At 37.4% G+C, this 24149-nt stretch overlaps 1 protein-coding gene across 4 annotated transcripts in view; it reads right to left on the reverse strand.

The window, feature by feature from the left end:
* The window catches only part of NELL2 (neural EGFL like 2), a 346450-nt gene that overhangs the window by 234826 nt on the left and 87475 nt on the right, over window positions 1-24149 (reverse strand). For all 4 annotated transcript variants that reach the window (XM_012807497.1, XM_003793552.2, XM_003793551.2 and 1 more), the window contains 6 exons: window positions 16246-16419; window positions 16059-16155; window positions 12194-12266; window positions 11994-12076; window positions 11032-11160; window positions 9502-9604 (listed from right to left, as the gene is read on the reverse strand). In XM_012807497.1, coding sequence (XP_012662951.1) covers window positions 9502-9604; window positions 11032-11160; window positions 11994-12076; window positions 12194-12266; window positions 16059-16155; window positions 16246-16419 — 659 coding nt within the window. The remainder of the gene's footprint in view (window positions 1-9501; window positions 9605-11031; window positions 11161-11993; window positions 12077-12193; window positions 12267-16058; window positions 16156-16245; window positions 16420-24149) is intronic.

Raw genomic sequence — 24149 nt, forward strand, 5'->3', positions numbered from 1 at the left:
CTCTTAAATCGAGTCTCCTATGAATGATGCTTAGATTATTGTTGTTTTACTTTGGTATAAATCTGAAATCTTCTCACTTGTTTCAAAGTCCTATGCTACTAAAAAGGATGACTAGCCTTCTGATCACCTAAAGAATCCCATTTTTTTAGTCCCCTAGAACTGGGCTAGACAGTTTGAATTAACTACTCTTACAGACAGATTTGCATAAAGCTTTCTTCTGAAGAGTTTTAGGCCATTTGAGCAATGTCATTATACCAGCAGAGAAATTCTTTTGAGAAAGTGTAATGGAGCATGAAAAATAATAAAATCCACAAAATACATTTATTCAAGGATTTTAATAATGAAGAGAAATTATGATTCAGAGTGAAGAACTAGAAGCTGAGTACTCGCTATTATTTTAGAATAAAACATGATTAAATAGGCACAGCATCATGCCTTAGAATTAGAGGGCAGTATCGCATGTTATGTCTTCCGAAAAACCACTTTCATTTCAGAAAAAAATGAATTCAATAAATTCTTATGTCATCTGTGGAATTTACTGAAGATGCGGAACAGCAATTCATTCTAACAATAACTTCGTATGAACTCAGCAGATAATACTGCGGTAAAAACAAGAATGTTTGGGTCTCCGTAGATTATTTTTCATTAAAAGATCTCCCCACAAACTGACAACTTTTCAGAGTTGCTTAGGAAAAAGAAGAAAAAGCCCCCTAATGCCCTTTCTAAAGACCTAGTGAAACTGAAGAAGTGGTGTTTTCACGGTTTGCTCGGTGCTGCCACCTACTGCTCATCGCTAAAGAAGAGAACATCCGGGACTTTTCTGTACAATACTTTGGCAAGAGCTACCAGTACTAATGCCATAGTCTTTGGTCCCGCTGCTGCACTCTTAGCATTTGACCCTATAAAAGTGTGCCAAGATTATGTATGAATGACATCCTGCAATATTGTTTCTCATAAGAAAAATAAAAACAAAATGGAATCAACCAAATTATCCTTTGAGAGAGAAGAAATAAAATTATAATAAACTATACAGTGGAATAATATGCAGCATTTTTTATTTGAGATGAAAATGTCTCCAACATACACTGTTAATAAAAAATAATGGTCAGGAAAATGTATGCTATCATTTACAAAAAATATATATGTATAAATGCTTCAGAGGCATATGTTAGTGGATGCATTTAAAACTCATCTGGAAGGACAAAGAAGGACTCAGTGTGTGGAGGAGGGAAAGGAAGGGAGATTTTTGTTTTATTTTTTACCTATTTGTGTGGTTTGAATTTTTATACTCATGAGTTATTTTTAATTTAAAACATTAAAATTATCGTACAAGGATTAGGAAGAAAAGAATGATAGTCAAAGTTAAAACAACTCATACTATTGAGACTGGCCTATTGGACACAGCAGCTAAGTCACTGTGACATTGCTATCGCCCTGTGATTCTGTCCCACCTTCCCCTGGCATCGCTCTGCTATAAGCTGACTAATTAACGGTAGATTTATATTTTTTCTAAAGATCATTAAAATGTTTCATGTGGTGTCTCACAGTAATTAATCTGAAGGCACTATTGTTAATTATTTTTGTTTATTAATATATTGTCATTTCAGTATTTTTCCACTAACTTTTTGACATTTCTCAGTTTCTATAATGTTTAATAGGTAGTAATATGCCAAATGCCTTTTTGAAGAGTTTATGTTTAAAAAATAAGCACAAAATTAATGACAGTACAGTATTTAAGAAGCATACAGAATTATCTTGATGAAATCTCTCTTTAATAAAACTTATCTTTGTCCTTAGTGAAAACACTCTTTATCGTAAGCTCATTATCTTAAGAAAGTAATGCACAAATGGACTATTTTCTGGCCCAGTCATCACACATACTTACAGAATTATAAAAGTGACCTAATTCTATAATTTCATTATTTCAAGTACTAAATCAAGACATTTTTAGCAAGAAAGGATTGAATCGATACCAAGAATGCACCCATGACATACAGGGACCCCACTAACTTTCAGCTCATTCAGTTGTTCCCTGTGATATAACATTCTGCACTGATGAATACCATCTTCTTCATGATGAAGAATAAATCATCCATATGACTTTCAGGTCATATTCTACGTATCCTAAAAATATTTTATCTGATAAGGCAAACAATATATACTCCCTTTGATTGCTATTTCTACCTATTTCATTATGACATTATTCCCCTCCCTCACCGTGGGCATTCTGATCATGCAGCCCTTGTGTCTCTGCAATGCCTATTCATTTATAATTGTGTTCATGCATGAGACCTTCTGACATGTCCTGAATATTTTTCAGGCTTCCAGTATAATTGTGGAGACAGTTACATTTATTGGTTACTATATCCAAAGTTTTTTTCAACATTGCCCATATAAATTATGTTTTTCCTTCTTTTCTTTCAGTGCAAAGAGATTCTTCTTAAATTATATTCCACTGATCCACTGATATTTTTGTTCAAATATCATGAACCTACATTCAGAAATCTCCAAATTAGTTTTACTAAATTACCATCCCCCTTTTAAAAATCCCCAAATACTTGGGATGGCTATAATTTAATCTCTACCCCTACTTTGCTATGTATTTTAAGTGATAGAGCTAGACTCATCCATATTAATTTGCAAATAAAAGAATCAAACCTCCCAAATCACCATCTCCTGCTAAAAGCAAGTAAAAAATTTCTCTTTGGGGCTTAGCGCCTATAGCTCAGCAGCTAAGCTTCCAGCATACACTGGAAATGGCTGGTTCGAATCCAGCCCAGGTCTGCCAAACAACAATGACAACTGCAACCAGAAAATGGCTGGGCGTTTGGGCAGATGCCTGTAGTCCCAGCTACATGGGGAGGCTGAGGCAAGAGAATCACTTAAGCCCAAGAGTTTGAGGTTGCTGTGAGCTATGACACCATAGCACTCTACTGAGGGTGACATAGTGAGACTCTGTCTCAGAAAAAAAGTTTCTCTTTGGAATGTGCATGTAAAACATTGACTCCCATTTCCTATTACTTACTATTAATGAAAGAAGCCCATGAATATATGACAAGGTGCTCATCTTCATTAGTCACCTAGAAATTGCAAATTTAAGCTGCAATACAATATAATGTATGAACATCATTCACCAGGATAGCTAAAATAAAAAAGACCAAAAATACCACATGTGGGTGATGATGTGGAGCCACTGGAATTTGCATACACTGTTGGTAAGATGATGAACTAGTTAGTATAAATATTTTGGAAACTGGAAAAATGGTTTTGCCTTAAAGTCAAGACAGTTTTACCCTATAACCCAATAATTCCACTCATGAGAATTCCACTCAATCCTCATCAGAAATATATGCATACCAAGGTCCAAAAACAGGTAAAGAATGTTTCTAGTACTATTCACATAATCAAAATCTGCAAACCATCTAACCGCCCTTCCACAACAGTAGTCTCCATGTTGCACATTAACACAAATAAAATATATGCACCGGCAAGTATAAATGATCCTCATCTAAATCAAAATGGTTCAACATGCCTAAATGATCTGCATCAAAAATATGGATAAATCTTACAAACAGGATTCTAAGTGAAAGATGCCAGACACACAGAAGTACAGATTAATAAGAAATTGGTTCTCAGTGTCAACCTTGATCCAGAGAACGGCCTTGGGAAAAGTAGTACCCTACATCAGAACACAATGTGAGGGAGAAAAAAAGATCTTGCCTTACATACTACTGTTTGATCTTAGTGAAGTTGCTTAGTCTACCCAGTTTCATTATTCCTCTGTAAACTGGGAGTAATGAAACCTCACCCCCAAAAGCAAATGACTATTTTGAAGATCTCCTGTGGTCCTGGGTAGCTTTAAGATTTGACCTAATAAGACCATTTCACTACTTTGTGTTTTTATCAATAAAAACATGAATGGTTATTTTAATAACAATAATCATAACAGTTAACATTATTCTGAGCATTTTATATCTATTATTTATTTAATCTTTACATGAAGTAGATATAATTGTTATTTCCTTTTTACAGATGAGGAAACTGAGGCCATGAGAGGTTAGATGACTTGAGCAAAATGACTGCCGTAACCTTCAGCGTACTCCCCTGGCCATCTGGTGACTGTAGGAATATTCGGTAATGAAGTACGTGTGTAGCACTTTTTCTAGGATAAATTCACAACTTTCATTGTCAGATCTTCATACAACAACAGCTCTGATGGCCATTCTAGAAAAAGAGTTCCAAAATTGCTTTCCAAGGTGGACTGGCGCTGATGTCAGTGCAACTTTCCCAAGGGGGTACCTTGAAGGTGATCCTAGCAGTGAAGGATGTGGAGCACTTTTTCTAGAACAAGTTGCAAACTTAATTGTCCAACATCATACTAAAGATTTTATCTGGAATAATCAGAAATATTCAAAAATTTAAGTATTCTTTTTTCTTTTCAGTGACTTTTAATAACTTTCTATTTCCTAGAACTTGAGCCAATTATTTTCTGATAAACCTTTGCTTTTTAAAGACTTGGTAGTTGAGACTTCATGTGTTTTAATTATCTTAACTCATTCTAGTTCATAGTTGAAGTCACTCAGAACATTTTTGGAGCTAGAGCTAGCTCAAAGCTAGTGTCACTGAATCTCACTGTTTGCTAAGAGCCTAAGACTAGGACAAAGGAAACAGAACAGTTTCTGCAAAGGGAGAATCTGAGTGGCCAAGACCAGGTGCTGCTGGGACTCAGCTGGGACTCCGCAACACCGCTGGTGAGCTCAGCTACTGGTAGATGAAAGCAGATCGCTTGGGTTTATTGTAAGAGATGCTTTTAAAGAAGAACACAAGTTGGCAGAGCACAGCACTTCCAGATGGAATTTCTCTGGGACCTCTAAGTAATCATGCGTTCCTGGACAAGCCATGCAATCTTCCTTCCTAGGAAGATGCAGGAAATGCCTACTTGTAGAGCTGCAAGATCGAGTGAGGAATAAAGTGTGTGCTTATAACCTACAGAGGTGCTATGGCTTCATTATCGTAGTGAACTATTCCTTCAGTGATTTGGCACTGGCATTCCTGACTGCTTAATTCCATCACAGAGCTTCACGGCAGAGGAAGGAAAAGTGTGGACCCGTCTCCCAATGATCTCTTTATGCATAGTCAAGTAAAGGAAAGGGACGTGCTTGGTTCTTTGTGATTTCTTTCCCAGAACAACAACTTTCTTGCTATTCATCAGTGTTTAGAGTCAGATAAAGGGCTGGAATGGAAGTTACTGAGGGAAAATACAAAGGAAACTGTAAATAACACTGCCCAGGACTCTACAAACAACTCTGATGAAGTCAGCCTGAAAGCTTCCACGAAACACACCAAAAAGCTGTGCCTGCACGCACTTGCTCCTAGAACATGTGTCCTCAGAAGCAAAGGCTTTAGAAACAACTAAGTGTTCATCGATTTAAGTAGTTCTCACCAAAAAATATATTTCATCAATTCTTGTCATAAAAAAAAAGTATCCAATGTATTCAGTACTACTGTGAAACCAATTTACAATCACTCATACTTGCATATGAAAAATGAAACACAACTATAGCCTAGGATGAAGGAGGGAAGGGGAGGGAGAGGAGAAGAGAGGGGGGTGGGTCAATAGAGGGAGGGTTGTTAGGGGGACCACACCTATGGAGCATATTGCAAGTACAAGTTAGACTCAGTAAGGTGACCAGATTTTTAGCAGTCCTGATTTTTAGCAATTTGTCCTGTGTCCCATGGCATTTTTAAAAAGTCCCAATTTTTGGAAAGAATGCATGACAAGCTAGGGAATGGCGGGAGAACAAACAGGAAGGGAATAGACCATTTTAGGCTGCCATGTGGCTATTTCACCAGGATATGAGTTTTATATTATTTTTATTAATTTTATAATGTTAAACTTTAATAATAACAAGCAATTGTTGAGAACTGATTATCGAGAACTGCTTATCAAAGTTCACATTGTTGATCAGTTGTTAGAATTCAACCACCATCATTTGGACTTAATGAACAATGGCATTTTTTGGCATTGGCAACTACGAAAACATTTTGTAACTGTCTCTCAGACAATACACATTGTACTACGTGCTAGTGCTAATTAAACAAGTGATGTCAACAAATCAGCTATGCAGATAATTTAGGTAAGTAATTTATTTGTTTATTTCATGAATTTAGCAGACAGTACTCATATTATTTATATTTTATAGTGGCGGCAAAAAGTCTAGCATGGGCCTTGAAAATGACATGACTTATGAGGTGTCATGATTAAAAAAATATATTGATAAGGAAAAGGTTAAATCTTGAGCATCAGCAAAAATCACAATAGAGAACAAATGGTTAGAAATATTTCATCATTTTGAAACAAACCATGTTCCATACAGTAATGCACTAAAAATTGTGGGATACGCGCTGTCCTTACCAGGAATAATGCTGCGACTAAACATGTTTTTTTCTACATTAAATAAAGTGTGGACGTCAGAAAAATCACAATTAAGTGTTGAGATTTTAAAAGCCATTTTATGTATGGAATATAATTTAACAAATTCTTGTGAATTTGTTAATTCACAAGATTCTGTGAATTCTTGTGAATTCATGACCTTTTAAACAACAACAGCAATCTACTAAAAAAAAATTCACTCCAATGAGAAATATGCCAAAGAATAAAATAATGCTATACATAATTTTTTAATGTATTGTATTTGTAAATTGTACTTATGTTGAAATTAAAAAATATATCTTACAATACTATTTTTGCATTCTATGAAAAATTTTGTTGCTCCATATAGACCAAATTTTTAATTAAGAACCCTTCCCCCTCCCCAGTCAATGGTGTCCTGCTTTACCAATGTTAAAATCTGGTCACCTTAAGTTAGAGCTATCAAGTATAGAACACAAATGTCTTAATCCTGTAATTGGGTAAATGAGGTGAAGGGTATGTTGATTAGTAGGATGTAAGCACTCCAATTTGTACAAATAATCAACACATTGAATCCCATAATGCCATAAATGTATTTATGATCTATGTACAAATGACTTAATAAAAAAAAAGGCAAATGAGCAGAAGATTTTCAAAGATAGGATGAATGCTGGAAGCAGAAGGAGGGTTTATATTTGCAGTTAGAGGAGTAAAAAGATAGAAATTAACCTCTTTTCCACTAAAATTAAGTTTTCATAAATTGTAACAGTGATGCTACTAGGAAAATTAACATAGAAAAATGAGATTGTTTCTCTTTCTGTGTAACAGTGAGTTATGCACACACACGCCCATGCAAGACATCATGGACCCAGGAACCATTGGCTTCTCCCACTATCAGCACATATGAAAATGGGCACCATCTAAACAAGTCAGTCAGGGGACGACTGACTTGTTTATTTATTTGACATGTTCTTTGTCTTGTATCAGATTTTTCAGGAGCACATTTTCTGAAATATTGTTAGTGACTTGTTTTAACATGATCCTTTGAGGAGACTCATTCTCAAAATATCTCTAAGAATTTTCACCATATGAACTAAATACTTACTTCCCTTAGGGAAAAAGAATCCATGGGTGTGGAGTGAAATGTCTTGCTAGCTCTAGTAAAATGTTAAATTCATTAAAACAAGAAGTTCACATCTCTAAATAACAAGTAAACATAGAGATAAACCCTACACTCCATGGCACTTATCTGCTGCATCACTGGATATGACCAGAAAGACAAAGTTGCTTTTTCTTTATTATCTTTTAGCTGTGTACAAGGAGAGGCTTGAAGTATTCCAGCTTTTTGTTTTCCCTAGTGATGCTGTTATCTTTTCACTGATTACTTACTTCCAGCTTTGCTATTTTATAAATGAAGCAAATAGTTGATTTTCAATCACTAACACCAAAATCTTCCAGAAACACTCTTCATTAATGAATCTCAAAATAGTTTATCATTTTGTGAGGTCTAACTGCATTCTTGCTGTGAAGAATTCAAGCATGAGTCTGATCTAGCGGGCAGCTTACTCTTGTTAACAGAGACAGTAAGATCAGAATTGAAACTTGCCACTTTCAGTCTAATGTGTCAAGCAGAATGGCCCATTATTCCAATCAGCCTGTATCTAATAAGATCATTTAAGGCAAATAAATCATATTTGTAGACAACAACATAGAATTATTGGTGGAAAGAAGGACAAATGAAAGTATAAATTTCTGAATATAAATTCATAGGTATGGTTCTTCTTCTTCTTCTTCCTACCTCCAACTACCTATAAAGAAAACTAAGCTTCTCATTATTAAGAGAAGTCCAGGAAGAAACTCAGATAACTTCTTACCAAGGATATTAGCCAGTGACATAAGTACAATTGTTTTCAATCCTTTCTTATTCTGCCACATCTGTTTGACTAAGCTAGTACACGTTCATGAAAGGGACTGGGCTTCAACTAAAGCCTAATAAAATTAAATATAAAGAATTCTTGAGGATTCCCAAGGACTACCAGGCAAATTCCTGATTTTGCTCTGCTAACTTGTCACTCTCAGGGGTAGTACATTGGATACAATGTAGGCAAGAGTAAGGTGTGGCAATAGTAAAGGAACAGGGTAAACAAAAACACCCCAGCAAAGGCAAATGGTAATTTCCTTTCCCCCTCCCTGGCCTCCTTTCTCTCTTTTGCTTTATCTCTCACTCCCTCTCTCCTCTCTCCGTCCCTTCCCTTCCCTCCCCTCCTTTCCCTGTATGTCTTTGTGAGTGCATACACAGGTATACGTTTGCATTTACACAGCTCTATATATTCTAAAGATGTTCTAACAACTTAGTGTTCATATAAGTTACTACTCCTTTATATAAAAATAGCTAAGTATTTTAAATGCTCCTTTTAACAGGCTTTAAGCGAAGCCTTTAAAATAGTAGTAGTATAGATAAAATGATTTCTGTTAATTAATGAATGATTAGAACCCATTTAAGGATAATTAGAGATGATTGAAAGCATTTCCTGACATAATGAATGAGTCACTAGACCATGACTCCTAAAAGGTAAGAAAGCTTTCTCATAAAGTATGAGACATTTTTTCTGAGTGTAACGCCAAGGTCCCTACCCACACTGGACGATCCTATAATAATGTGGATTCCTATTGTTTGGCCTAAGAAACCAGGGTATCCTCAGCTATTGAAGGTCACTTCAACATGCATCATGGGTTTCCTTGGAGATTATACTGAGTATGGACCCTTCTTTATCCTTGTACATATGTCAAATAATACAACAAGTGAAATGCTTTCCAGTAAGTTACACATCTTACACACCTTTCCTACTACCATCACCATACTGAATATATTCCTCCAAGAAAAATACAATCCTCCTGCTAGAAAAGAAAAATAGCATTTTCAAATGTAGAAGAACTCATTGACCAGAACAGAGAACGTATTCCTACTATCTCCAAAATGTCTGAAAGCTACTTATCTTGCCTCACATTACACCAATGAGGAGTGAATATTTATCATACAAAGCTTTGTTTTCACCAAAGGAAGTCTTCATCATAAAAGTTCTGCTCACCTTTGCATTCCTTACAGCACTTTCCATCCACGTACGTAAGAGCAGACTTCAGTGGGCAGTCAGGATTCGGGCAGATCAGAGTTTCACACTGGACAGTTCCATTCTGAAAAGAAAAGAATAGTTAAAGCATTTCCAAGTGGGAGATTAATAGTCTTCAAGGATTTCTGAGTCTATATCTTAACATGTCATAAATACCACTATCCTCTTGCATTACTATAAAGTAAAACCCATGATACAGAGACCCACAGTAATACAAGCTGAGTTATAACACAATTAGTGTAGCTTCCATCTTCTACCCAGCAATGTATCCTAACTCAGCTAGAGCACTTAGCTTTTGTTGGGATGTGGATAAGAACATGGTGGAGGGAAGGGCACAATCAGAAAGGGATGTGGCAGGCTGAGGGTAAAACTGGCACACCCAAACATCCTCAAATTACTCATAAAATAAGAACCAACAAACCAGGAGCTTTCTGGAACAGCTGCTGACATCCTGGAGGTCCCAGTCTCAACACCCAGAAGAAGCTCCCCAAGGACAACCACTACCAGGAGACGAGGCAGTGCTGGGAATCACCATCAGGAAGAGCTAAACTGAGGCAGGACTACAAGGAATCTGATTCCCGTAGGTCATGCAGAGCTCCCAGGTACTAGCTGGCTGCCCAGACCTTCCCATTTACCAACCTTACTGTATCACGTCCAGTCAATGTTTATCCCCATTTAACAAGTTGGGGAAGGCTTTACTGCATTTGTAAAATGCCATAATTTTCACATAACTGCCCCCCAAATCACATACCTAACATACACAGTTATTTCTGAACCCCTCTTGATCTTTTTCTGAACATGATATTCTTTTCAATAAAGTGAATAAACTTGGGGACATTTTTTTCAAAGGCGAACTCATGTAGGTCTTTGACTTCTTCTCAGAATGAGAAGATGAGTTCACACGGAAACCAAATCTGTTTTGAACTTCTCTTTGAAAATGCACACATTATTGAAAACAATAATGCAATAAAAGTCTACTTTATTAGTGACCAATTAGAAAAATTATATTCATTTATACTCTATGACATGTATTCCACTATATTAGTAAACTATTAGTGATGGTCTCATTTATTTAAACTCCATCTTTTGTTTATATTGCTCAATCTGGGCAAAATATTTAACGTTGTGTATAATTTAGCTTCATTAATATGCATTAATAAAAACACAAGGGGAAAATCTCTGGAAATGTCAAGGATAACAGGATCAAATCCTTCAGGAATCACCTTACCTAATTTAAATTGCTAACTTCATTTGTATACCAATGAACTTAAATTTTATAGCATTCCCAAACCATAATCATCTTTACAGGCTAAAAAGCATCTTCAATAATGCAACATGCAATTGTTTAGATGTGACCAGGTTTGCTGGCGCATTGGTGTTGGGTCTTGAGGAAATGGGTCTTAAAATTTTCATGATTACATTATTTTAATAAATTTTTAAAGAGTGGAGGAATCTGTGTTCACTCAGACTGAACTCAGATGGAAGCCATACCAGGCATGTGCAGTTCTTACAGCCATCTGTCCAGGACTCAAATTCTCGGTAGGTGGTTCCCTTCATGGTGCAAGTCCTTTCACAATAGCACTGATCCAATCTATTCATTCGCTGTTCAGCTCGAGACAGCTGTGACACAAAGGAAGGGGTTTACATTGTTCACCATTCCAGCACCACAGAAATGCAAACACTTCAAGCAGACATCTAAATTTTTCCAGTGCATAGCTATAATGATGGCTGTGCCCATGAACCACTTGTTATAAATATTTTTTTAAGCCTTTAATTAAAAACAAAGAGTCTTTTCCTCCTCTTCCTTTGGTGGTAAATTGGTTCCCTGCCTTAGAAACAAAAAACAGAATAAGACACAAATTAAAGACTAATTCAAAATGGCATCACCTAAAATGCAGGAAGCATTTTCCATCTTAAAAAAAAAAAAGTTTAATTTTATCAGTATATTTACTCAAATGAAAAAATACAATTCAGAATTTGTATCATATAAAAAACAAATTATACACCATACAACATGGTAAAAGGTGAAATTGTAGGCAAATCTCATATAATAATCTTACAATTGTAACACAGCGATAAAAAGCATTCATGGGACCATTTCCTTGACACAATTCTGGTGTCCATATTCTTAATATTGTCCTCCCACCTCCTTGCTTATAATGAAAAGCTAAAAAAAAAAAAATACTAAAAACTAAACAATAACTCTTACTGTAGTGTGCAGTGTATAAACCAGGTAATCTGCCCCCTCCTGATTTACTGAAACATTTGTTACACAGGTAGCTAAGGTCTGAATATTTATAAGCCCTTTCCTTAAGCAGGAATTTAGATTCAGTCCTACCAAGAAGTATAGTATAAGAAAAGCCCAAAAGGTGAAAATCTATGGTTATAAAAGAAAATATTAGGCACTTCAAGGATTTCTGAACTTCCTCGCTGTATTTCTGAGTAGTTTTTACCTTGGCTGATGTTTTGGCTAAAATATCCTGCAGCTCCATGATTTTCTGCACAAGTCCATGGAAGTCATTGCAAGTTGGACAGGCTGGAATTACAAACACAACATTGGTCAAATTGTTTCTGTAATGGGGTTAAATCTGATTAAGTCTATGCTGACAACTAATTTATAGGAATTGCACAGTGCAAGAAATAATAGACTTACTGCGATTAAGATCTGGACACTGAGCAATAAATCCTTGGGGCATGACAAGTAATTGCACATCTTGCATTACACCCTGCATGTGAAAAATTAAAAAAAAAAAGACATATTACTTTCATTTACCCAAATTATGTTCAAGAGTCAAGTTCATGAAGGAAAACATTACAAAACAGACTCTCCAAAATTCCTGAATAAAGAGTCTTAATACATTACTTCAACTTCACACCAAAAGGAAAGAAATTCATCAAGCAAAATAGTTGATTACCCATGTTCTCTTTTACTGATAATATTTTTAAAGCTTTAAGATTAAATGTCAGGATATAATTAAGAGGCAATTGTTGTGTTGTTCTAGGAAGTTATTTTTAGTTAGCCACTGAAGTGAGGCTCAAAAATGACCTTTACAAAACAATCTGAAAAACACTCTGGTTTCCCCAATTTGAAACTGATACCAATTTTAAATTAACTGTAATCAACTAAAATAAAAAGATAGGAAAACTGAGTCAGGAGAGCATGTTCATTTGAGCATTTTTTGTTTTTCTGTTGGATCTTTCAAAACTAATTTCTCAATTCAGAAGGGACAATAGAATTAAACAGCTACAATAAGATTTAGTGATGAGTCTTTAGGAGGACAGAAAGTTCAGCCTGAAGTTTTTTTAACTGCCAAATGAAATAACCCATTTTACACAGAAGGCTTCATCACATGTTTATATGCAAAATTTGCATGCACCCTTAGTCATCAAGGTATTAGTTCCCAGCTTGCTGGGCTCTTAAAGTGAAGGCCAAAGGTAGCTTGGCAAGGAGGTTATCAGACACACTTCAGTTGCCCATTTTATCCACCACGCCACCTTCCTTTCTCAATCTTATACAGGGTGGCCATGAAGGAAATTAATCACAGACTTTATGACCACCCTGTATGTTTTCTTTAATTGACATTTCACCTTATCCCTTTGAGAAATACAATCAGAGATTCTAATGACAGGGGCAACAGAAACAACATAACGTCAAGACAATTCTGAGTAGACCTAGAAAGATTTACCAGCAGAATACTGGTAAATATATCTTCGACATTTCATCTGATTAGTAGCATGTGTCGGTGTGAATAATAACTATTTCAGTATACTCTGCAATAGTTACAGGATCTGTTGATTGCTTACACCTGGATTGAGGAGGCAACTTGTGAACAAACTCCTACCACTTAGAACAGCAACATGAAAACAAGGCCACCACCACACACAGTGAGGTTGCTTGCACAGTGCACAGCTCTACTGGACACCATTCACAGACTGCAATAAGGACAGTGACCCCTAGAGTCGTACACATCATTGATGTGTGAGGATTCTAAGGCCACATCCAGGCTACATGAGAAAGACATTCACGATTAAACAGAGGAGAGACTTGGCACTCACAGCACACATCTGCCATCCCTTTCGTGGGAAAGGAGCACCGAGCTTCAGATTTGCAAGCATGGAATCAATTCTCCACTTGTGTTACTTACTAACTGCCTGGCTTTGAGCAAGTTGCTTCACCTCTCTGAGCATTTTATACTTATGTAAAAGAGGGAAAATGACCCTGTATTAAGACTGGCAAGGTTAGGAATAGACAGAATAAAATTAAAACACCCAATTTCCAGAGAACACTGTTTAAGTAAGTTTTTAAAACATCTTCCTAGAGTTATAAGCTTTGCTTAGAACAAAATTTAAAATCTGCTAGTACCTACACCACCTTGAGATCCATGAGCTGGACTCACACTCTACCATTCTTTGATGTAGTTACCATTTGTTGAGCCACTTCTGTTATTGTAGACACTGTCACAGTCACTGGGGGAAAGTGGTTATGCTATGGGCTTGCAGTCCAGCAATTCTATTTAAATGGATCTTTGAGATCAGGCGTCCTCAAACTACAGCCCACAGGCCACATGCAGCCTGCCGTGTGTTTTTGCCACCACTGCCTGTCCTGCTTAGCAGCCGACTCGTCCCAGGGCCCGCAGTCTGGCCCTCCAATGATCGGAGGGACAGTGAACTGGCCCCTGTTTAAAAAGTTTAAGGACCCCTGTTTTAGATCCTTTCCAAGGATGAAATTCCATGGAGTGCTATCTCTTAAGTACATAGTAAAGAAAAAGATACAAACTACGGCTGCTTTCTGTTTTGACAGATTTGTACACATATGTGTATTTCTTTCTTACTTTCTGTAGCACAAAGAAACTATGAATAATAAATACTAAAAAGTTTTCCAGTTGCTATCAACGTCCCCGTAAAAGTATCATCAAAGATAATATTTCAGTGGTGGACAGTTATTTGTATGTGGACATTTTAGATTTTTCTTACTTTAATGATTAATTTCAAGAATGACATGTTAACTGCCCTGATCCAGCCTTGTGATCACCCCAGTAATGTGAAAGATCAAACTCCTTGGAAAAAGAAGAGAAAATAATGTTTGCCAGCAAAATGAAATATAATAGTCAGGTTAAAACAAATAAACAAACCAAAAAAAAAAAAAAAAAAAACAGAAACAGAAAACAACAGTGGACATCCTTGCCTGGTTCTGGCGTTTAAGTGGAAATGCTTTCAGTCTGACTCCATTCAGTATGATATTGGAGGTGGGTTTGTCATACGGGGCCTGTATCAGGTTAAGAGATGTCCCATTTATGCCCGTTTCTTGAATGTTCTTGTCAGAAAAGGATGCTGAATTTTTTGGATGTTTTCTCTGTATCTATTGATAAGATCATATGGCCTTCGTTCTTGCTTCTGTTTATGTGGTGAATTACATTTATTGATTAATGTGTGTTGAACCAACCTTATATCCCTGGGATAAAGCCCACTTGATCATAATGTATAATTTTTTAATGTGCAGTTGTATTCTGTTTGCTATTTTTTTTTTTTTTTTTGAGACAGAGTCTCACTATGTCGCCCTTGGTAGAATGCCATGGCATCACAGCTCACAGCAACCTCAGCTCCCGGGCTTAAATGATTCTCTTGCCTCAGCCTCCCAAGTAGCTGGGACTACAGGTGCCCACCACAATGCCTGCCTATTTTTAGAGACAAGGTCTTGCTCTGGCTTAGGCTGGTCTTGAACCTGTGAACTCAGGCAATCTACCTGCCTCAGCCTCCAGAGTGCTAGGATTATAGGAAATGAGCCACCGCACCTGGCCATGTTTGCTAGGATTTTATTAAATATTTTTGCATTGATATTCATTAATGAATTTATTGGTGTGTAGTTTTCCTTTTTTGTTGGGTCCTTTCCTGGTTTTGGTATCAGGGTAATGTTTGCTTTCTAGAATGTGTTGGGGAGGATTCCTTCCTTCTCAGTGTTTTGGAAAAGGTTATGCAATAATGGGTATGAGCTTCTCTTTGAAGGTGTAGTCGAATCCTGGTGTGAAACCATCTGGTCCAGGACTTTTCTTTTCTGGAAGATTTTATATTGATGTTGCAATTTCCATGCTTGGTATTTGTCTGCTCAAAATTTCTAATTCTTTTTGGTTGAGTTTAGGGATATAGGAGTGTGGATAAACAACTACACCCCCACATAAGAGAAAATCACAATTAAATTCAAGTGGCAGGGAGGCTGGAGGAGGGAGAGAGACTGGTGAGCTCTCATTGGGAATAAAGTAAGGATATAAACTCACCCCCTAGACGAAGGGCTCAACTACAACTTGACCTATACTTAACAAACACAAACAACAACCTAATCACTTGTACCCTAATATTAATCTGAACTTGAAAACAAACAGAAACAGACACAAATTAAAAAAACAATATAAATCAAATCATTTTGTTTCACACCATAAAAAGCAAGATGTAGTTTTCCACATTCATGAGAAGATCAAGCATTTAAATTTACACTTTATGCTCAGATTTTGTCCAAAATATACCTTAAAGTATCCATGTGCATTATTTCTCTGTCCCAGCCAAAGTGTTGTGCCCAGAGGCAAGTCTGTGGAAGGCTTTTCCACCACCCTTTCATAAATTCTGCAAAAAAAGAAACATCAAAGAAAGAGCATGAGTGGACAGTTGTGTCTTAGAATCTTTCACTCCCCAAAATGAGGATATTGCACTGACTTGTTGCAGTCGATGTATAAAATTAAATGGGAGGCACTGATGGCTAAGGAGAGCTTGTGCCACTTGTCATCGGCCAGAATGTAAGGGAACACTTCCGTGTGAGGGCGGTGGGTGCCTGAGCAGTAATGCAGCCTGACTTCATTCCGGTGGCCACTGCTTTCCAGCTCCAGGTATCTGCAGAGAGAAGAGACAGATGGGACATGATGAAATCAAGTTGAAAATGATGGAGGTGACCTCTGTCTCCAGGTAGATGGAGCAGGTGTACTTTTCCTATTCCCCTCACTAAGTACAGCTAGACACTACAAACAAACATAGAGTCTGAATGAGAGAAACGAAGGAAAATCTGGACCCAAGGAACAATGTGGTACTGAATACCCTGGGGCTCTTGGTCTGTATTAAGACCAGATATCTCTTCAACCTGGAAATACCAATGAATGTAGAACAAAAAATCCCCAACAAAAACCTGCTCTCTCTAGGCAAAGGAGAGGACGAGGCAGCCTCGCAAGGCACATTTAGATAATAAACTCTCCATTCCAGTCAAAATGCCACAGAAAAAAGCCGGGGCCTCCACCCCCAACCACATCAACAAAAGCTAAGTGGGGAGTGTAGAATTCCACCCTCTTCAGGCAGAGTCTAGATTTCCACTCTCTTCAGGCAGCAATGAGGCAAGGCCCCCAGCAGCAGAGTGGTATCAGAGAAGGCCAGGCATAAAAGCAAGGACCTTCACCCTGCCAGCTGGCATGGGGACCCCTGCAGGATTAGTGGAGACCATATAAGGGGGAGCTTGGACTTCCTTCTGCACATGGAAGAACAGGCACGGCTCCCTTTGCCCCCTGCATTGCTATTAAAGGACACCTAGTTGAGCATCAAGAGTTTTCCATCACCCAGAGTAAGGAAACTGTCCCTGCCACATCGTCCGTAGAGACCATATGAGAAGCTGGAACTTCAACCCCCACCCAGAAATTAAGGAGGTTTCCCCCGTGGTAGACAACAGAAGTATAACTGGGGAATCTGGATTCTACCTCCACCTGGAAGTAACGAGATGGAACCCGCCTTTCCCCTGCCAGAGCATGTCAGAGAACTTAGAAGAATGCCCAGTACATGGCTAGTACTCAACAAATATTAGTTATCATTACAGGCAAGGAAGACAGGTCCAAAGGAGTCAGTCCACAACTTGCTTGTGATATTTTTGAAATGAACTGTCTTCAAAACCAGTCACTATTTAGATGTATAAAACCATATGAACACATGAAACTACGTGGAAATATTAAAAGCATATGTAATTTTGGTGGAAGAAAACTAAAGTAAGAAAACAAGTGTATGTAATAAACATCAGGCCTATTTCATCAATCAGTTTTCTAAAAGTAGGCCTTTCATTTCAGAAACTATTCCACTGTACCCTACTGGATGGATGCTCCGTGCCTCTCCTGCCCCACAACGAGGCTCATCAGAGCAGAGTAGTAGCATCCAACCTTAAAGCCAGATTTCTGGGTTCCTGCCCAGGAACCCCTCCTCCAGAGGCAGTAAGCTACTTCACCTCTCTGGGCCTCATCTGGTTACTCCACTATAAAATGGGGATATGAATACTATTTGCCTGATAGGATTTTTGTAAGGAACTGAATACGTTAATTTAAGAAAAGCAAGAACACACTCAGAATAGTTAGTAAATATCAGCTACCATTTTCATTTTGAAAAGTAAAAGGGTCAAATCCTCTCCCTTGCCCTGTGCAAGAGAGGGCATGACCATAATGTACCCTTCCAACCAATCAGATGCTCTTTCTTCGCACTCAGAATCTTGATGAAATGCAGAGAGGAAGGGAGCAAGGCTACGGTGTCATGCCCTGATGTCAGCAGCATGCTGGCCAGTCACATCAAGGTCCCGTGCATCCTGCTTCCTGTTTACTGGCCAACCAGGGCACCTGTGGTTATTGCCCATCCCAAATTCTGGTGCCCCAATTCCCTTCCCATCAGTTTTATAAGCTGCCCTTCATTCACTATCTTCAAAAATCACCTTACAAGCAAGAGCTCTAAACGACACATTAAATCAGTGTAACCATGGGGAAAATATGTAATTGGAGCAAAATGTATCAACACTTTTTAAAGTAATTGAGTAATGGAACTATGTGGATCTTCAACCTTTTTATTATCTTTTCCATTCTCTTCTGTCTATAACGAGTATTTACTACCTTAAATTAAAACTCACATTTATATCCCAAGAAAATAATCTGTCACACTTGAACACATCATGTCTCCCCAATTTGTTATTCACAATTCTGAGTAGCAGCGAGAATCAGAAATAAAGTTTACCCTTTATAATAATTTATGCCCTTGTTATTCAAATATCCTTTGCCTTGGCAGAAATATAAACTAATTTAAAATTGGGCATCAGAGAAATAGGCAACGGTGGTGGGACATCATTCATTTTAACAACCTCCTTCACAAGTCAAGATCAAAGGATAAAAATAAGGTCACGTCTCATCTGACAAAAAGGTTGCACACAACATGAAATGAGAATTTCTCTGCTGCCTTAAATTAAACCTAAATAGAAAAATGATCAGATCATCTCAGTACATTAAGCTGTTACAACCTAGTGGTAAATTAGTCACCTAAAAAAAAACCACATGAACTTCTAGTGACAAATACGTCATCAGTGTAGATCATGAATGGCGTATTGCAGAGTAGATATATGCACAGGAATTGATTTGAAATTCAATTCGATTTTGGAATTGAAAACCTGGCTCAGCCTCTCATGACCCCTTGTGACCTGAGCAGAGCACCTGACCTCTCACTGTCTGTTTCCTCATCCATACAATGAGGATTGGATATAATAACCCATATAAATCCAGGAGCCTAAAATACAGTAAGAACTCAATAAATGGTAAGTATTCTAATTATTAGTTAGTAATCCCAATTAGCATCATTTATAGAGCCAACCTTCTCATAGCCAACTCGGTAAACAACAAGCAAATTGAATACAGTTTTAAGTGGGAAAATGCAGAAATGAACAGAAGGAAGTTAAAGCAAAAAGAAGAGATTAATCCACTCTTAAAAGAACAGCACTGGGTTTTATGAGGGATCTGGGAACTCAACAAAATATGAAAGGTGAAATCCAGTGGTAGAATCCAAACTGCCGTGAATTAGGCAGCTTTGTTCATTTCTTGTAGAAAATTGAGTTTCACCCTGTCCCTTCCAGTGATTCCCTCTGATGTTATGGGCGACAGAAGAATGGAGGCAAAAAGGCATACTTTTTGGCATCTCTGGTTGAAACTATATTGATTCTATTTTTGTGAACTTGTTTATTTCTAATGAGATCTGGTCACCAGCAGATTACTGTATAATGCCGTAATTTAAGAGGCATCCGAGTCTCTTGAAGTTTACTACCTGTGACAATGGGGAAGTTAAAAATTCTCTTCAACTTCAGTTTCCTCCAATAAGACTTGTAAACTTATGTGACTATTTTGAGAATTAAATGAGAGACATAGGACTTACTTTGCACAGTTCCTGGTAAGGAGTGAGCACTCCCACATGTTATTAGGATCATTTATATTTTATATAACATAATTATGCTTTCTGTTTAAATAGCAGCAAATTTTCAAGATGGATTATAACTTAAACAGGAATCTCAGGGACAGAAAGTATTTTCAGGAGAATCCACCCAAATCAAGTGCTTCAACCTTGTCTGTGATATGCCTGTCAATATGGTCATCTGATCGTGTGAAGACGTTCAGCAACCAACAATGCATAACTTCAAAAGGCAGACCACTTCATATGTATTTTAAAGGGCTTCCTCATGCTAAAGCATCAGGGAAGGAAGATTTAAACAATGATTTATTAGTTCAACTATGCCAGCCAATACTTACTATAGGTATTGAGAATCTGTCAACAAGCAAGGCAAACCAACACTGAAGTTTAAAGATCTTTAACAATCCCACGTTATTAAGTGTAATTTAAGTTAGGCCATTTCAAAGCTAATAACAACAATACTATAGCAATACTATAGAAGTCTTACTGCAAGAAGTGGAGTGTAGACAGATCAATGAGAATAACAAAACTTCTTCATGAATAATAGAGGTAGAAGGCAAAATTATGTCATCAAGGGAAAAGATCAATAGCAGAAGGAATTAATTTGTGATTGACGCCCTGGCATCCAATGTGATGGCTTTAATAACAATCTCTTCATTCTATTACCCTACAAAAGTGAGATTAAAATAAAATAAAAGGAAAGATGCCCACTCATAAAATGGAGGTAATTTGTTAACTATTAATGATGAGGCCGGCAGGACAGAAAGAAATTCTAAGAAATAATAGTTAGAGCCATGATCCTAGAGGTAAGGGGAATTTAGTGGCATTGTATATATTTCAAAAAACATAAAGTTGAGATATGTTTTAAATGAGGATTAAGAAAAAGTGGACATGACAAAACATTGATAATAAATGGGGCACTCCAGAGCTCAGCGATATCCACAGGAGTTAGAGTTAAAAATAAGCCACTGGATAAGGGTGGCTTAATCCTAGGCCCTCTCATTATCTCAACTCAGTTGGGATTGAGACCAAGGAGGCAAACATTAGAGAAAAACGTGGAGAGAAACGTTCAAAAAGTAGAAGGCTCAAGGAAAATGAGCTCTCTCTGTTTTATCAAAAATAAACACAAAAGCATGTTGCTGTAAGGGTGAGAAGAGGAAGTGCTTGGATGATCTTAAAATGCGCATATGCAAGCTTGAAAACATGTCACTTACAAGGAGTGCACAGGTTCCATGGAAAGTCTATTCATGGACTCCAAGCTAAGTATTCCTGACCAATAAGAAGAAAAAGCAGAAAGTTTCTCTTTGGCTAGTTCTAAAAGACCAACAACTTGGTTTTATATACACACACTTTTTGCAATATAAAATAATAGTTATAATTAGACAAAATTGCAGAAAATATACAAATGCATATAGAACAGTAAGATTTCCAGTTATCATGCTGACAAGAGATGATAAGTATTATCATTTCTGTATGTATCCTTTGCAGTCTTTTTCAGTTAACCATGCATTGCCTTTCTATGTCAATGAGGCAAAGACACATCTATTTAAATGGATGCCTGGTATTTCATAGGATAGCTATATCATAATTTATTTAATATCCAATGTCCTATTACATTGGATAGATGCACCATAGGTGTGGTCCCACCAATTATCCATCCTCTGCCATCCTGTCCTCTCCCTCTCCTTCCTTCCCCTCTTCTTGGGCTATAATTGATTTCATAGTAGGGCTGAGTACATTGGATACTTTTTCTTCCATTCTTGAGATACATTGCTAAGAAGAATATGTTCCAGCTCCATTCATGTAAACATGAAAGACGTAAAGTCTCCATCTTTTTTAAGGCTGTATAATATTCCATGGTGTACATATACTACAATTTATTAATCCATTCATGGGTCGATGGGCACTTGGGCTTCTTCCATGACTTAGCAATTATGAATTGGGCTGTGATAAATATTCTGGTATAAATACCTTTGTTATAAAGTGATTTTTGGTCTTCTGGATATATACCTAGTAAAAGAATTGAAGGATTGAATGACAGGTCTATTTTTAGATCCCTAAGTGATCTCCAAACATCTTTCCAAAAGAACGTATTAGTTTGCATTCCCACCAGCGGTGCAGAAGGGTTCCCTTTTCTCCACATCCTTGCCAACATCCCTGGTTTGGGGATTTTGTGATATGGGCTAATCTTAGTGGGGTTAGATGGTATCTCAAAGTGGTTTTGATTTACATTTCTCTGATGATTAAAGATGAGGAGTATTTTTTCATGTGTTTGTAGGCCATGCACCTGTCTCCTTCAGAGAAATTTCTCTTTAAGTCCCTTGCCCATCCTGAGATGGGATCACTTGTTCTTTTCTTGCTAATATATTTGAGTTCTCTGTGGATTCTGGTTATTAAACCTTTGTCAGAGACATAACCTGCAAAAATCTTCTCCCATTCTGAGGTCTGTCTGCTTGCTTTACTTACTATATTTTTGGCTGTGCAGAAGATTTTTAGTTTGATCAGATCCCAGTATGTATTTTCGGTGTTGCTTCAATTGCCCGGGGGGTCTTCCTCATAAAATATTCACCCAGGCCAATTTCTTCAAGTACATTCAAGTGTTTTCTCTGCCCTCTCTTCTAGTATTTTTATAGTTTCATGTCTTAAGTTTAAATCTTTAATCCAGTGAGAGTCTATCTTAGTTAATGATGAAAGGTGGGGTCCAGTTTCAGTCTTCTACAGGTCGCCAGCCAGTTCACCCAGCACCATTTGTTAAATAGGGAATCTTTTCCCCACTGAATGTTTTTAATTGGCTTATCGAAGATAAAATAATGGTAAGTAGCTGCATTCATCTCTTCGTTCTCTAGTCTGTTCCAAGTATCTACCCCTCTGTTTTTGTGCCAGTACCATGCAGTTTTGATCACTATCGATTTATAGTATAATGTGAGGTCTGGTAGCATGATTCTTCCTGCTTTGTTTTTATTTCTAAATAATGTCTTGGCTATTTGAGGTTTATTTCTGATTCCATACAAAATGAAGTATTATTTTTTTGAGATCTTTAAAGTATGACAGTGGTGCTTTAATAGGGATTGCATTAAAATTGTATATTGCTTTGGGTAATATGGACATACAGTTAAGGCAATGCTATCTACCTCAAAAGTGACAGGAGAGGAATAGAAGATAGTTCAAAAACAACAGAAAGGGGCTATAAGTCGGGGGAAGTAAGGGCAATGTAGGGTGTCAGTTTAGTTTGTTCATCATTTATTAGAGCATCTATGTATGCCAATGGAAAGATCCAACAGAGGAAGAACAAAGCAAGAATGGAAGAGAAGGAGAAGTGGATTTCTAGAGCAATGGCCTTGAGGGGGGATGGAAGTGAATGCTTAGCTGGAAGAGCTGCCCTTACAAGGGTCATAAATACCAACCCTAAGTAAAAGGAGAGAAAGAAGAGAAAACACACCAGAAAGATGAAGGCAGGGTGGGTTGGGTAGTGAGGAACTTGTGGACACACTTTTGGGACTCAACATTATTTGTTAAGTGATGATGTGGGAGGGTACTATTAATAGAAGCCTAAGGAAAGACGTGAAAGTATAAAATGGTCAAGTAGCAGAATGAGAGTGAATGGACTACAAAAATATGGAGCATTAGGGCTCATTCCAGGTAAGTCATGAGACATATAAAGTGAGATCAGCCAGCAAGGGTCTGTGTTTTTCTATAGCCAAGTTCAGCTGCAAGAGTACAATTGGCACAGAAATGGAGTTAATAGGTTTGGGTTCTGCCGAGCCAAGACTGAAACAAGATCAGACATGCAAGATAATGGTCTCTATGTGAGAAAAATTCTAAAGATGAACTGAAATTTAAATTGGAAAAAAACAAAAGTGAGTACATGTAGGTGGGTGAGGGACAGTGAAAAGGTGGCAGAAATACCCAATGGTAGGTCACATGCAAACGTAGAAATCATGCTGCCAAACAGATCATTAAAGTCATGGTACACCAACAATATAACTGGTGACTCATCTACCTGCCCATTTCATCAACAGAGAGTGTCACTGCTTTTATACGTGTACATATACACACGTACACACATATATTCATGCACACAACCATCTCACTAAGCCTCATATTAAATTATAACATAGCTTTTCCCTTGATTCCTACAGGTTCATTAGTAGACAATTTTAACAATTGCAAACATTTGGTTAATGTATTTATGGGGTACAATGTGCGATTTTATATAGAATTTGGAATGCTTACATCAAACTGGTTAACATAGCGTTCACCTCACTTATTAATTATTGTGTTAAGACATTTATACTGTACTCCTAGTAGATTTGACATGCACCCTTGCAATATGCACCATGGGTGAGGTCCCACCGATTACCCTCCCTCTACTCAATCTCCCC

The sequence above is a fragment of the Otolemur garnettii genome, unplaced genomic scaffold (genome assembly GCF_000181295.1).
Source record: "Otolemur garnettii isolate 467f Iridium unplaced genomic scaffold, OtoGar3 scaffold00070, whole genome shotgun sequence".
In the NCBI taxonomy this organism is placed as follows: domain Eukaryota; kingdom Metazoa; phylum Chordata; class Mammalia; order Primates; family Galagidae; genus Otolemur; species Otolemur garnettii.